This window comes from Artemia franciscana, chromosome 21, assembly GCF_032884065.1.
Source record: "Artemia franciscana chromosome 21, ASM3288406v1, whole genome shotgun sequence".
NCBI lineage: Eukaryota > Metazoa > Arthropoda > Branchiopoda > Anostraca > Artemiidae > Artemia > Artemia franciscana.
Genome location: NC_088883.1, coordinates 20,080,821 through 20,097,676, shown reverse-complemented (window position 1 = coordinate 20,097,676; position 16,856 = coordinate 20,080,821). Strand labels below are relative to the sequence as shown.

Sequence of the window (16,856 nt, the reverse complement as noted above, 5' to 3'; positions counted from 1 at the left end):
CGCTCAGATAATTCTTATACAAACCCCTTCTACTCTCTATTAAACCTAAAGCTTTTTCACTAATATTCCTAGTTGCTGTCTTAGCACTCTTCCCTAGGACACCATCAGCAACTTCACAAATTGTTTTTCTGAAATTATTCCATCCATCTTCCACATTGTCAAATTTTAAACCCTCAAGTTTAGTACTCAACTGTTCCTGGAATTTTTTTCTCAAATTTTCATCCTGAAGTCTACCAACATCATAACTTCCCGGGAGGGAGTTACTCTTCCGAAATTTCAGCTTTAAATTAACCTTAGGCACTACTAGATGGTGATCTTTACTTTTAACATCAATAACGGCACTCCTATATACCCTAGTATCTTGTATTGATCCTGCTAGTCTTCTGTTTACAATAACATAATCAATAAGGTTTGCTGTCTTACCATCACGTGAATACCATGTCAACTTATGGGCCATTTTGTGACCAAACACCGTATTGGTTATAACTAGGTTGTTATACCTACAAAATTGCAAAAGCCTATAGCCATTACTGTTTTCTTTTCCTACACCAAAATTACCTAGGCTAGGATACCATCTATCCCTATTTCTACCAACCTGGGCATTAAAATCTCCTAGCATTATGCCGTCATGAAGTTGTTTGTCGACACACGTCGTGTTTGTCGACTGACGAAATTACAGACTGGGACACCGGGACACAAATACCGACCGGGACACAGGGAATATAAGTGACGACCGGGACACAGGGAATGTTCGATTAGCAATAACCATCAACAAAGCTGAAGGGCAATCATTAGAATAATTAGGTATAGATCTGAATACGGATTGTTTTTCCCATGGACAACCGGGACACAAATGACGACTGGGACATCGTGACACAGGGAATATAAATGACAACCGGGACATTCAAAGAGAAATTACAGACTGTGACACCGGGACACAAATACCGACCGAGACACAGAAATGACGACCGGGACACAGGGACACAACTACAACGGGACGCCGGGGGCACAGGGGGGATATATAAATGACGACTGGGACACAGGGAATGTTCGATTAGCAATCACCATCAACAAAGCTCAAGGGCAATCATTAGAATAATGAGGTATAGATCTGAATACGGATTGTTTTTCCCACGGACAATTATATGTTGCATATTCAAGAGTCGGTAAACTTGACAATGTATGTATATCCACAGACAATGGGACATTGAAGAATGTTGTATAGTCGCAAGTTTTACGTAGTTAAAAACACATATATATCTATCTATATTCACAGGTGGGACACAGGGACACAACTACAATAGCGCGTAACGACTTACGCGCGCGGGGGGCTTGGGGGGGGGGCGAAGCGCCCCCTCCAACTAGGTTATATATATATAGCTATATATATATATATATATATATATATATATATAGCTATATATATATATATATAGCTATATATATATATATATATATATATATATATATATATATATATATATATATATATATATATATATATATATATATATATATATATATCAGAGCTTATTCTTGAGCCTAGTCATGGCGCTTGTCATGAAGATCATTTCTTAGATTTAAATATTAATATTTGTGATAATAATAAATTAAGTTTTAAAATGTATAATAAAACGGATGATTTTGATTTTGAAGTGATTAGTTTCCCATTCCCTGAAAGTAATATACACTCAAATATCACATATTCAGCGTTTTTCTCACAGTTACTTCCTTATGCAAGGATTTGTAGTAATTATATTGATTTTAAAAATAGATGTAAAATCTTAAGCCAAAATTTGATATCAAGAGGTTTTTCTGCAAATAAATTAACCTGGCAATTTAAAAAATTTAGTTTTCATTATAACGAACTTTTAAATAAATATCAAAAAGAATTATCTAGAAATACTTAAAGAAATTTTCAACTAATTTCGGAGGTTCGAGAAATGTTGTCGCAGCGCCATTTATTTTGAATTGTGTTGCTAATTGAGCGGATTTTCTTAAAAATTAGCTACATGGTAAAGATGAATTCTATAATTGTTTGGTTCATTCAGGTTTTTTACAATGTGTTAATATTTGTGGTTTGGTAAAATTTATAATATTTAGTTTACCTATTGTTGCTAAAGGGAGGGATATATTAACAGGATAAGCTTGTTTTGGTTTTACTTGGTTGTTTTACATTTGCTGGTTTTTTTTCTTTCATAGGCATGTATTTTAGGGGTGATACCTGACGCGGGGATGCCATGGATATTCTGTGGTAGCCACAACACTGTGCTGGGTAGAGAATTTAGAGTGGCGAAACCCTATATAGGCCAGTGTATTCTCCTGATGAGCCCTTATGTTGGGTGTTGCCTCTGAATTATTTGTCTATATTATTTTGCTATTGTTTGGTAAACGACAACTTATACTTATTGACGACATGATTGCCTGTCCATGGATTATTCTTTATGGTTGATTGTGTGTGGCTATGCTGTTTGACCATTGTGATTGTATGGATGAGTAGGGTTGAGGCCTCATTCAAGTGCTGGTCCATATTAATCACTAATTTAGGAAAACAGTCTTCCTTTTCTCCTTCTGTCTCTCTTTTTTTTTGTGTTTGTGCTGTTGCATTGGTGATTTCTCTTTTTATGATATATATATATAGCTAGTATATATATTTGAATTTATTTGAATTTCAGGTATGACAGCAGTACGTCGCGTTTTAGGATCCAAAAGACTTCAATCCAGAATATTTCAATTAAAATAGGCCTCCTTTGTAGTGGATTTATTACATGGTTCTTTGCTTAAAATTCTTTTAGTTTAAGATTCTTAGACCTGCAAAACGATTTTGCAACAAAAAATAACAATATATATATATATATATATATACATATATAGATATATTATTTTTTTGTAAAAATCTGTGTCTTGGCAGCAGTACGTGGTAGCGGCACGTGGCGCATGGATTACGTATTTTACCTATCCCCTGTAGTTTCTTGACTATATAGGAACTGAAAACAAAATTAAATTAGCAACAAGAATCACTAATAGACGGCTGTTTATTCAAAGTATAAAATTGATTTTCGAATTAAAATGGAATAGTTGTGGGCTTCAGGTCATGGCTAATTGTCGAAAAAGCCAAGACAGATAGTCAAATTGAGTGAGAAGCAAACATGGCATATAGAGATATGTCTATCTATTATCCGTCCATGCATCATTGCTAGGGCTATGGAACCAAGGTAGACAGTCATAGAGCTAATTTTATTTTACTAATTAAAAGTAAATACCTTTTCCAATTTGGCTGGACCAGCCCCTTCACCGGCAACAATAAAGCTTGTTTTACCACTAACTGAGTGCGTAGCTTTTCCACCATATTTCTTAACAAGTTCTTCAGCTTGGTCACGTTCTAAAGAATCTAGCACTCCGGTTATGACAAAAGTTAATCCAGCTAAGCAGCCTTCAGCCCCCTGAAATAAGTAGACATTAAACATATTTATATAAAAGAAGAAAGGAGGGAAAAAACGCAGTTATCTAATATTTCTATAATAATAACGCCTTAGGTGCAAACTGTGGTTGAAATCGGAGGCCATTTGCAGAACAGGTAGGTCGAAATATGCGTTTTTTTTATCATTTTATAATTCTAGTCATATTTTTGCAATTAGTGATTTTAAGACAACGTCGAAGGCGCTCACAAAAATAAGTACCTTAAGCCTTTGAAAGGATCAGCTTCTTTTAAGATTAAAGAAAAAAAATAGCTGGATTTTTCAGCTTCCGATCAATATGTAGCTAATAGAATAATGTCAGATAGTTTTTGGGCTATGAAGTATGTGCATATTAGATATACTATAATATATAGCAGGGGCGTAATTTGCTATGGGGCAGGGGGCAACTGCCCCCTCCAGACCCAAGTTTGCCATCCCCCTCAGCTGAAATTTATTTTCAATATCAAAATAAGCCTTCATAATTCAAGTATCCATATAAACAGGTCAATTTTCTTTAGTATATTTTTGCCTTTATGGTAATACTTTGATCATTTTTAAGTTTTCACTGACATTTTTACTTGATTTGGTAAAATTGGCTCCAACTTCGACCACCCTCCCCCCCCCCAAGAATTTTGACGAAAGTATGCCACTGATATATAGATATATAGCATTATATAGTTTTACTACAGACACTATTGTCCTCCATTTGTTCTAACAGATAATATTACAGGGCTTAGAACCAAAGAACGCATGTGTCATCTTCATAGTTTCTACAAAAGAGTGAGAATAAATACTTGAAACCTTTGAAGGAAATAGCTTCTTAGTAGGCTTTAAAAAAAAGCTGAATAATTTAGTTTTCATTTGATATGTAGTATTTAGAGGCATATCAACTGTCTTACATATGACTATATATGCTATTACATACAGTAAAACCAGTCTATAGAGACTTCCTAGAGTGTATACAGGACTTTTTCAGGAAATGAGTTATTTTTTCGGGGAGAAGGAAGTGGGGGGGGGAGTAAAAAAACTTTAAAAATTCACAAAAAATTTATTTATATGCATTTGTGTTACGTTGTTAAGACTCAGACAAAAAATTAGGGAGAGTGCAAACCCGGTAAACCCCCTTGGATAATCCTTCAGCTGCTCTGAAAGATAAAATCGTAGGGCTTAGAAACACGTGACGTATCTAATTACATAAAAGAGAGCAAAAACGGATTTCTAAAGGTTTTCAATAGAACAGCTTCTTTTGAGGTGAAAAAGAACAAACTGAAGATAACTAAGAAACATAAGGAAGTGCTGCTAGTGTGGTAAATGAGTTTCTTAAATATGGTGGCTTTGAGGTTAGAAATAAGTTACTGAAGATTATGAATACGATTCTTGAAAGAGGGGAAGTACCTAAAGATTTTTGGAAAACCTCAATTAAACCACCGTATAAGAAAGGTGATAAGAATACGTGTTGTAATTATCCAGGCATTAATCTTGTCTCTTTAGGTAGCAAATTACTTAGTAATATGACACTTTTTAGGCTAAGAGATGTTGTAGACAAAGTTTTAAGAGAAGAACAGTGCGGTTTTATAAAAGGTAGAGGATGTGTCGACCGAGTTTTCACTCTTAGGTTAATTAAATGGAAAAAAAATAGAAGTTTTTTCAACTGAAAGTAAAGAGCGACACCAAAAGTTAAAACGAACAGAACTTAATCCGTATATTAAAGGGACTGTTCCCTCCTCGACGCCACGCTCTTTACGCTAAAGTTTTTTACTGTTTTAGAAAGTAGAGTTGAGAAAAAGAGCTAAACACTGATAAAGAAAAAAAGAGCTAAAAGAGCTAAAAAAAAAAGAGCTAGAAAAAGAGCTAAACACTGAGCTAAGACACTGGACCACCTGCAACACTGCAACCAACTATTCCTCTTTGGCATATTCAAAGCAATGATAAAAGAAAAAGTATTTAGTGGTTTACAGCATGTGCTGACTGCAAATAAAAAGTGACTTGCATCCCTAATCTATTTATAAGTCTCAAAATGAATACCTCTGGTATTTGTTTACTTCCAAGATTTTTAGGTCCTTCTCTTGCCAGATACTGCTGATAATTGAACGATTTCCTTTTCTGTTCTCCTTCTAAACCACTTTCTTGTTCCTTTTGTTCTTCAGGATGGGGCTCGAGTTTAGGTTCAGCTTTAACCTTCTTTTCTGCTGGCGTCACTTCCAGTTCATAGGTTTTGCCTTTCTTTTTGGAAGTAGGAGACTCCTTCTTCTTTTTATCTCTCGCTTTCTCAGTCTTCTTCACTGTAATAATGTCAAAAGGGTCTTCTTCGTCTGATTCTACTTTGATTCTCCGAACTTTATGCTTTTCTTTTTCCTTCTTTTCCTCTTTATCTTTTATTTCCTCTTCTTTGCTACCTGACATTCGTTTTTCTTCCTTACTGCTTTTGGCCAAATTTTTCGGACTTCTTTCATCTTCTTTTTTTTTACTACTGTTTTTCTCGTGTGCAGCTTCATCAGATTTCCTCTTCTTTGAAGATTTAATTGGGCTTTCCTCATCAGACAATTCTAACTCTTTTTTTCTTTTTTGCTTGCCAGGGCTTGTATATTTTTCCTTGTTTTTGTATTTAGAGTTCGAATCTCCTTCTTTCATTCTTTGAGACAGCTTTGAGGCAGGTGGTATTTTCACTTCTTCAATTTTATGAAGCGAATCTCCGTCCTAAAAAAAAACAAAAATAAAAAACCAATGATTAAGTGGGAGCAGGGAAAAGACATCGTTTCTTATTCCTTAATGTTAGTTTTGGATTGTCATGTAGACATAACCAAGGGATTTAACTAAATCAAAAATATGTTTGTGTTTTTATGAGTGCGCATTCTTGTTGTTTTGTGTTTATACGTCTGTATATGTATATGTTTTTACAGGTCATTAGGAGGTTAAATTATCTTACACGGATTTTCATGCATTTTGAAATTTTGTTATCAGGGCAACTGTTGAGAGAAAAACTAATTAGTTTTTCCAGAAACTGAGCATGGTCTGGGTAGTCATAAATGTTTTCGACAAGGGCTGAGTCGAAATTGATCAGTTTTCAATTAATATTACACTTAAATAGCAGAAAAAATTTTGACTCAGCCCTTGCAGAACACATTTATGACCACCCAAACCATACTATTTTATTTAGCCAAGCTAGTTTAATTTCACATGACAAACGTATCGTTCAGCACTACAAAGGGGCTCTTAAGATTAACAAATGCTAAAATTTAGGTCTAGCTCTAATCAGAGATTCTGGTGACTTCAGAATAAGTGACTCATATTTAAGTTTTCTCAAAAGAGAGGCTAACACGTTAGTCATCCATGGATAAACCTTGAGTCACCTTCGCATTCACAAAATGAAACGCTTCCTTGAGCCTTCGGATCTAAAAGAGCCTGTGCAGGAGACGCGATTATTAAAATCAGAAATCAGCTGTCACAGCTGATTAATTGTTGGTAAATTTTTTTTTGACGGTCAGTCACTCACTAGTATCCAACGAGAGCAGTCAAAAGCTTTTAGCCTTTTTTTAATTTTATTTATCTTTTACTTTTGGCTTTTGTTGGTTTTTTCTTTTTCAAGCTGACTCTATGCGTCGTTTTGGTTTTCTCTGTCTTTCTGCATTTTCCTTGAATTTTTATTTTGTTCGCGCAGAAGAAGAGAGGCGGTTACCCTCCTGAAATATGTGCTTTGTTTTTTTGCAGTATTTTTGTTGACTTTAAAAGAGCCTACTTTTTTCTTTATTTCTTCATTTCCTATATTTTCAAATCATGTTCTTTACAATTTGTTGCTCTAAAAACCAAGAATGATTGCCTATAAGTTTTTTGTGAATAGATTCTCAATAAATATCACAAGAGGCTAAAGTTAGATGGCTTTAAAGCCCTTGGGTCTTAAGCAGTTAAAACTCATGGTTATGGGGGGGTGGGTAGGACAAAAGGGTTCTTCAAATAGTGTGATTCTATCATCTTAAAGAAGTGTACTTTCACGATTAATTTTCATAATCTCACAGATCTCGACAAATTCTGCTTAGGGGGGAGACCTATGTTGGAGGAAACAAGCATACCTTTTTAGGAATAATTAAGGTAAATACAGTGTAGGTGGTAATTCTTTTTAGATAAATTAGTCAAGGATCTGACATGAGGACATGTTTGACAAATTATGCTTTAGAATGCCTCAATTTTATATAAATATTTTTCCTTTTAATTCATACAAAAAAAAGAGAGAAATGGATGTTAAAGAGTGAGAGAACAAAAGAAAAGCGAAAAGAGGCTTACCGATTTATCTTTGATGTTGGTAAACTTTGATTTCTTGGTGCTAAAAAGCTCGTCAGTAACTACGACTGGCTTCAGCTTCTCTGACTTTTTTGCTGATTCTTGTTTCGTCTTTTCTTTTCTTATTGGCTCTTCTTCATCTAGGATAAGAAAAATCTGCTAAATTGCTTCATCCAATATCTGTTTTACCAGGCAGGATAAAAAAAAAAGTTCGAACTTGAGCAGCAGCGGAAAGGCCGATGGTACATACCACATAGCAGAGGTCACCAATACCTGTTTGTTTTTTTTTACAAAGAAACCCTTTTTACATCACCATAAACCATAAAACAAGATCCATGAATTTTTTTATTAGCAATTCCAGACGCCAATTTATTTAACAATTATATTTTCAGGAGCAACATTTTGATTTTGTCCTTTTCTTTATATGGTAACGATTTCAGTTTACTTCAAGAAAATGGTGAGGGTGTAGCCTACGAGATATAATGCCAAGTGTGCACTTCAAACCAGATTCATGAATTTTACACTACATATGAGAAAGCTGGATATAATGCCAGTCTCGCTGTCCTTGAGCCAGAACCAACAACATGAGAGGTGAAGCGGAGTACTACAGTCTACATAAGAAAGGGATTTCTGAAGTATTTCAGCAAAGCTCTCATTTCTTTCAGCCATAGTCCTACTTTAAAGTTGAAAGCTCAGTTTAAGCCTTTCCAACATGCAGTGTCACGTTCATTAATTCTGTTTTGGACCATAACTGATGGTCCCCAAGAAGCTGAAGCAAGAGGTCTCTATTTATCCTTCAATGAGCAGTGGTCCTTAGCTCAGGATCTTCCGATGTTGAGGTCAACTGCTGTTGAACTATAGTCATTGGGCATTAAATGAACCAAGTGTAAGCAAGTCAGTCCAAGCAGACAATGAAACTGGTATCAGTCTTAAATTAACCTTGAATTAAAATTAAGAGTGTTTAAGAGGCACGACAATTCCCTGGTCAGTGGCCCAGTCGCTAAAATATTTCATTATAATAATAAACAGAAAAAAAAATCAGCTCAAAGATGGGAATCTTACACCTTGTTTGAACCGGAAGTATGCAAGAATTTTCAATTACGACCCAGATGCACCTTCAACGCCCAAACCCTTTTTTTAGTAGAAATGTAGGCATGATGCGCCGTGCTCAATTAAATAATGCCAAATTGTTTTCCTGTTTTATATATTTAAGCATAAATTGGGTCCCAGAACTTCAGACTGCCCTCCTATTAACAACTTTTCGTCATATTAGACCTGATGCTCCCTGTTTGAAGCGGTATAGTCGCAGAATAAAGATACTATCAGTATGACCACAGGCATTTGGCTCCTCCAAGACAACCTTCTACCATCAAATTTTCAAAAGAAAAGTAGAGAGGAATTTTGTTCACCAATTGGCTTGAAATTGACAGGGCAGATACCTGAGGCTAACAGGGCATGATGGGACAAAGGGACATCAACGAGAATAATAATTTCTAGACCGTTTTACTATTCTTTGACTTACAATCCATTTGAAACTTATGAAGCAAGCAATTTTGAGCCAAGGGAAAGCAGATGAATTTTAAGAGGCACCCAAAACTTCTGAGGCTTATCTGATTTCCAAATCAAAGGGTGTGCATTTACTAAAACTTGGTAGGAAAGTACCTACAGCCAAGGAGCCAAGCTGTTTTCGTGTACCTGAACATGAAGCAAATTCGTCTCTATTAGAGCTTGTGATAGCCTTTTGAAAATCAATATTATGTTTCTTCTTTATGTTTCATGGGACTGGCAACCATGGAACAATGTTACTTCAGCAACACTTTGGTCAGCAAAGCCAACCAACAGTTGCTGCAATATTGCTCAACCGAGGCAAATCTAGCTTCTTGCTTACAGGATAACTTACTCGAACCGTAATTTTTCTAGGGTGTGCCTACCCTGGCATGGTAGGTTCAAATCCATACTCGATTGAAAAAAAAATGTTCCATTAAAACAAAAAAAAGAGAATTTTCCTGTTTCCAAGATTTAAGACCCCCCATTTGCGTGCTCAAGAAAACTCTGTTATTTTTTGTTCTCGTACTGATCTGCTCTAAGTCACAAAAATTAATGTTTAACTTTGTGTCTGATTTAGGGCTGTAAGTGTTAAATCATATATCTAAAGTAGGCTACAGAAAATGAATAATGGTAGAGTTAACAAAAGACTTTTTCACAAGTTTTGACAAATTTCCATCTTATCTCTGGTTAGCTCTCAAGTACCTTTAACTGGCTCTATATGAGAGGATCGACAGATACCTTCCGTACACTCGTTCAGTTTATTTGGAAATTATTACCAGTATCAATATCAGTAAATAAATTTTGCACTGTAAACAGACATAAAGTAAAAATACAATTTTTACTTTAGACAAAATCTAGGGCTGAGTTAGATCCCTTAAAAAAATTTCTTCTGAGAGGGAGGTGGAATCATTCAAGAACAGTGACTTTGACACCAAACTACCATGATTCATTTTTACGTTCTTTATCATAAGAAACGGTACTTTTTAAATTATCAGAGACGTAATCTAGCATAAATTTTATTGGGAAGTTTCATCCTGAGCTCAGGCATTAGAAAGAGTTATTTCTCTTATACAGATAGGTGTGCATAGGTCTGTGATTCCTCTACAAAGTACTAATACTACTAACAACACACTGCAGTATCAAGCCGCCCAAGGCCAACACAGCTACGCAAGCTTCTCATCCGCATTAACCTGTTCAAACCTCCCTCTTCACACATCCCCAGGAAGTTCCCATTTCCCTTATATCTTCCCACACCAACCAAAGACAACCTGCTTTTCGTTTAGCCATAGACGGTTGGCCGAAAAGGACAATCTTTCGGAATATGTCATCCTTCATCTGCAGAACGTGCCCTAGCCATTCCAACCTTTCTTTCATTTTAACCGAACTTAAGAGAGGAAAAACGCGTATAAATACAAAGAAAAATAACAGTGGAATAAAAAAAGGAACAACAACAGCAAACTTTAAATAATAAAAATCCAAATATATCGACTCCACGTCTGGAAAACTTTGCCAACGAAAAAAAAAATTAAAGCTGACTTAAACACAAGATATAAAGAAAAAGACAAAGAAAAAACAAAAAACAAAGAAAACAACAACAAACGAATAAATTAAAATCATATCTTAGTAACTTCCAAAATACTGCAATCAGTGTAAAAGCCTGGATAAGCACACAGAAATAACAAAAGACTGTCTCTGGTACACCAAATTGTGTCTTGTACCATTTCAGATTGGCAATGGGACATTTTTGTTATTTCTGTATGGGTTCGCCCAGTGTTAGGCGAACCCATAGCGAACACGGCCAGGGTTGAGCGAACACAACCCTGGCCGTGGTCTTGTGGATGTGTTCGCTCCATCCAATCATTTGATGTGAGGTTCAATCCCTGCCTGTGCCAGGGAAGTTGCCACACGTGATTGTTAAAGTTGATAAATTTTTTTTCAAGCCGTCCTGGCCGAGTGGGTTGGTGCACTGGATTCGGGATCCCGTGTCTGAGAGGACGCGGGTTCGAATCCCAGTCTACCCAATTCTTCAGTTTGGGACGGGGGTCAGTGGCGAGACTCTGTAAGCTTAGCCAGAGTCGACCCAGCTCTAAATGGGTACCTGGAGAAATCTGGGGAAGGTAAACAGGAAGGGTGTGCGAAAGCACAGGATGGCTGGCCCCCAGCTCCCCATTGCACTTCCTGGCTGAAGGGCCAAGAAACGGAGATCAGCACCGCCTGTACGGACTGTAAAGTCTAATGCCGTATCCTTTACCTTTTTTATTTAGGCTTTTTGTATTAAATCAGGAGTTAAGCAGGGTTGTGTTCTATCCCCCTTTATATGGATCATTTTGATGGACTTCGTCTTAAGGAGCACAGGAAAGGCAATTGGAGACCACGGAATCAAATGGGGAGGAAAAACGCTCCATGACTTAGATTATGCTGATGATTTAAGCATATTAGATGAAAGTGTGAGCAAAATGAATGAAGTTTTAGAGGTTTTGCGAGTTCAGGGTGCTAAAATAGGCTTGAAAATTAATGTTAAGAACACTAAGTCACTAAGGCTAGGAATAAGTGAAGATGAACAGGTGACATTAGGTAACGAAAAGATTGATCAGGTTGGGACCTTCAGTTACCTTGGTAGTATTATCAGTAAAGATGGTGGGAGCAGTGAAGATGCTAAAAGTAGAATAGCTAAGATTCAGGGTGTTTTTTCACAGTTAAAAAAAAGTTTGGAAGAATAGAAAGATAAGTCTGCAAACCAAGATTAGAATATTGGAAGCTACAGTGATGACAGTTGTCAAATATGGTTCTGAAGCATGGGCGCTCCAAAAGCAGATGAAAATTTACTAGATGTTTTCCAGAGAAATTGCCAACGGATTGTTCTGGGTACCCGGCTGACTGACCGTATTTCAAACAGTAGGTTGTACGAAAAATGTGGTTCAATCCCGCTTTCTAGGGCTATAATGAAAGAAAGGTTGAGATGGCTAGGCCACGTTCTACGGATGAATGATGACAGATTACCGAAGATTGTCCTTTTTGGCCAACCGTCTGGGGCTACACGGAAAGCAGGTCGTCCTTGTCTAGGTTGGGAGGATGTCATAAATAAAGATTTAAATGAAATGGGAACTTCCTGGGAGGGTGTAAAGAGGGAGGCTTTAAATAGATTAGATTGGAGGAGGAGCGTGCGTAGCTGTGTTGGCCTCAGGCGGCTTGGTGCTGCAGTGAGTTATTAGTAGTAGCAGTAGTATTTAGGCTTTTCCACCGATTGCAGTATTTCGGAGGTTATTCAGATGTGAGTTTTATTTACTGTTTTTTTCCTTTATATGCTGCATTTAGTTTAATTTGCCTTCAACTTTTTTTTTCGTTGATAAAGACGTGGAATCATTATATATAAACTTTCATTATTTAAAGTTTGTTTTTCCACTATTTTTATTGAATTTATACCCGTTTCTCTCTCTCTTAAATTCTGTAAATAGAAACGCAATATGGTCTAAGAAATAAACCTAAAAAGAGGGATTCAGCCACATCTTTCGTATCTTTCTCTGGAAGACATCTAGCAAATCATCTTCCGTTTTTCGGAGCCCATGTGCTTCAAAACCATATTTGACCCATGTCATCACTGAGATTCCAGTATTCTCATCTTAGTTCACACATTTATCTTTTTATTCTTCTAAACTTTTTCAATTGTAAAAAAAAACAACCCTGAGCCTTGGCTATTCTATTTTTAACATCTTCGCTGCACCAACCATCTTTACTAATAACACAACCTAGGTAAATGAAGCTGTCCACATCATTGATCTTTTCGTTACCCAGCGTCACCTTTTCATCTTTACTTTTGGCCTAGCCTTAGCTACTTAGCCTTCTTAACATCAAACCTGTCCTAGCACCCTGACCTCGCAACACCTCTAAAAGTTCATTTATTTGGCTAACACTTCTATCTAGAACGCTTAAATCATTAGCATAATTTAAGTCCATGAGTGTTTTACTTCACGTTTGATTCCGTGTTCTCCCATTGTCTCTGCTGTGCTCCTTAATATAAAGTCTATCAAAATGGTCCCTTTAAAGGGGGATAGATCAGAACCCTGCTTAGCTCCTGATTTAATACAAAACCAGCTACTAACCTCATTTTCTACCTTTAACATAGCAGTAGCTATTCTTGCTCATAGCAATAATCATTTTAATGTATTTGTCTGGTATACCATACAAGGATAAGACCTTCGCTAAAGCTATTCTATCAGTAAAATTAAATTCTTGGTCATAATCTATAAAACTGAGGACAAAAGGCGTTTGATGACCAAGACACTTCTCAACTATTAGCCTAGAAGTGAAAATTTGGTCGGCACATCCAATAGCCTTCCTAAAACCGCACTGTTCTTCTCTTAAAACTTTGTATGCAGCATCTCAAAGTCAGAAACGTATCATCATACTAAGTAATTTGCAACCTACAGAAACAAGGCCTTTTTTATACAGGGTTTAATTAAAGTTTTTCAAAATTGCTAGGTATTTCCTCTTTTTTTTTAATCATATTCATAATCAGTAACTTCCTCTTCATATTCACTAACTTATTTCTAACCCCATAGCCACCATTTTTAAGGAACTCATTTATCACACTATCAGCATCTGGGTATAATAGTTTTTTAGTCCTTTCAGTACTGTCACTATTCTTCCTCACAAATAAATCTTCCTTCACTTCCAAGGTGACATAACCTTTACATTCTCCTCTATATATTTTCCTGTAACTCTATCCTGGTTTAGCACATTCTTCCTTCACTTCAAAAGTGACACAAATCTTTACATTCTCCTCTATATATTTTCCTGTAACTCTATCCTGGTTTAGCACATTCTCAAAATGCTCCAGCCATTTCTCTTTAACTCTTACCTTATCACTAATTGTGGTCCCGTTCCTATCTTTAACAGGAACAAATCTAGATTGACTATTCCCTCCCAATTTATTAATAGACTTATACCAGTGCAATATTTTACTATTATTCCATCTAGCTGCATGTTCCAGTTCTTTAGCAATTTTATACTTGGCCTCCAATTCATAGCTCCTTAGTTCATATTGTAACCCTTTCTCCACTTTCTTTGCATTCCTCTTATTTTTGTAGGATCTATCACTCAGATAGTTCTCGTACAAGCCCCTTCTCCTCATTAATAAACATAAGGCATTTTCACCAATATTCCTAGTAGCATTCCTAACTTTCTTCCCTACGACACCATCAGCAACTTCACAAAGTGTATTCCAAAATTATTCCATCCATATTCTACACTGTCAAATTTAAACCCTCCAGCTTGTTATTCAACTTTTCCTAGAAAATTTCTCTCGAAGTCTCGTCCTGGAGCCTACCAACATCATAGCTTCGCGGAGGATAGCTGCGCCTCCTAAATTTCAGCTTTTAATTAACTCTAATCACTGCTAGATGGTAGTTTTTGCCTTTAACAAAAGCACTCCTATGTACCCTAGTATCTTGAATTGGTCCTGCCAGTCTTCAGTTTATAATAACATAATTGATAAGGTTAGCTGTCTTGCCATCACGTGAATACCATGGTAACTTATGGATTATTTTATGACCAAATATTGTTTTGTTATAACTGGATTGTTATACCTACAAAATTTCAGCAGTCTGTAGCCATTACTGTCTTCCTTTCCTACACCCAATTTACCAGGGCTAGGATACCATCTATCCCTATTTCTAACGACCTGAGCATTAAAATCTTCTAATGAAACACCATATTTCCATCTGGGACTCTGTCTATTTGCTCCTGTAGCTGTAAGTAAAATTCATCTGATTCACTACTATTTCCATCAGTCAGTTCTGTAGGAACATATACTACTATGACTAGTACCCTTAACTTTTTGGTCTTAACATGAGCAACTAGCATTCAATTATCAATACCTTCTTGACCTAAACAAGACTTAGTAGGTTCCTTATTCACCATTAACCCAACTCCCTGTCCATGTATTCAATCCTTCCTGTCTGAGTAAATAAATGTTATATCAACTAGTTTCATATTTCCTATACCTGGGATATGAGTTTCTGAAACTCCTAAAAAGTCCTGTTTGAAGCATCTTTTTGTCAGTCAAAATATCAATAAAATAGTGATTTTTTAACGTTGTAACGTTCCAAATTGCAATTTTCATATTCTTTAAATCATTGAAATCCTCTTGGCATCAGGAAAAGCAATGGCACCGGAACCAGTGCAGGGTATGGGATTAACACATCTTCTCAAGTCTACACAGAAGAGCTTAAGGTGGCTTAGAACCGGAAAGTAAGTCCCAGGGTCCTTCAGTTGAATGGAATATTTGCGTACTCCTGGGTCCATCTTGTTCACAACATGGTTTTCAGCACTAGGCAATGCTCTTTATCAACAAGAGTTGAAATCCTGCACTGAAAATCTCAAGCCTATTACCTCCAACTCATATATCCATGCCTATAAATATTTAGTACAACAGGGGGCAACCCATAGTAGATAAATTAGGTAAGAAGAAGTTACTCACCCTAAAACCCACAAAAACAGACCAAACCCAGAAGAATTATCCATTAACAAGAGCCCAACACAAATGTTGTGTCATTCACAAGGCTATAATTTCCTCAAGGGACACTACTCCTCAAGATCACTCTGCAGTACATTAGTCATCACCTTGCTTGGTGTGAAGCTTATCAATGTTTACACCCTTTCACAATGCTGGAGTATGCGACAGATTTCCTATACTACCTTGAGACAGAAGATCAAGCTTCACTTCCTAGAACTCAACCATCACTGCAGAAATCTCCAGGCTTAGCTTGCCCCTTGCTCCCATCTAGAGTCAGCCGTAAGTTTAAGGAAAAAAACACTGATAAAACATAAATTACCTGAATCAATTATAACTAGCTTTTTATGAGATTTTTTCTTAGATACTGGGTCTTCTTCTTCTGTAGAACGCTTCTTATTTTTATCATTCTTGTCTGTGGATTTGCCACCAGAAGGTGAGAAGAATCTCCGAATATCCTGTAAATATGTTTTATTTAGGAAGCAACAAAAAAATACATAAGCGGAAATTCACAGCCAAGTGAAGTTTGAAGAGAACTAGAAAAGCACAGAGCCTCACATATATCCATCAACACCAATGTATATCTGCATGCGTAATATATAACTCAAGCAGCACAATAGTAGGTTTATACAAAGAACTTGCATAGAATATATTTAAATGTGACAGAAGCCTCTGTTTTGGACATCAAAGCTTCTTTGTCTTTGTTTTTAGTTATTGTGTTTTGAGTCAATGAAAATATCAAAAAACGTTTAATTTACTAGTCTTTTGGAGTAGGTTACTACAGTAGGCTTACATTCAATGCACAGACCAACTTCGGTTTACTTCTGTTGCCTAGTTTCTGTTTGAGCTTCTGTTTATTTCAGATACCCAATACACTCAAAGAAGCAGGGATCTATGGCATTGTTGGCACCATTATATATTCAACAGAACAATGGGAAGGGAGTCAAGCCTGCTGAATTATGGATTTGGTATGGAAAGGGTGTCAAACTTGCAAAAGTGGCATTTACCCTGATTTTGCAGTGACAAGAATGGGTTTAATAGGAGACAAGAATAGCTTAGGATGA

General features: G+C 36.4%; 1 protein-coding gene across 1 annotated transcript in view; it reads right to left on the bottom strand.

The window, feature by feature from the left end:
- Positions 1-16,856, bottom strand: part of LOC136040951 (replication factor C subunit 1-like) — a 77,860-nt gene that overhangs the window by 50,167 nt on the left and 10,837 nt on the right. Inside the window, 4 exon segments of the mRNA XM_065725401.1 lie at positions 3,264-3,443; positions 5,484-6,155; positions 7,737-7,873; positions 16,115-16,250. Of these exon segments, the coding sequence (XP_065581473.1) occupies positions 3,264-3,443; positions 5,484-6,155; positions 7,737-7,873; positions 16,115-16,250 (1,125 nt within the window).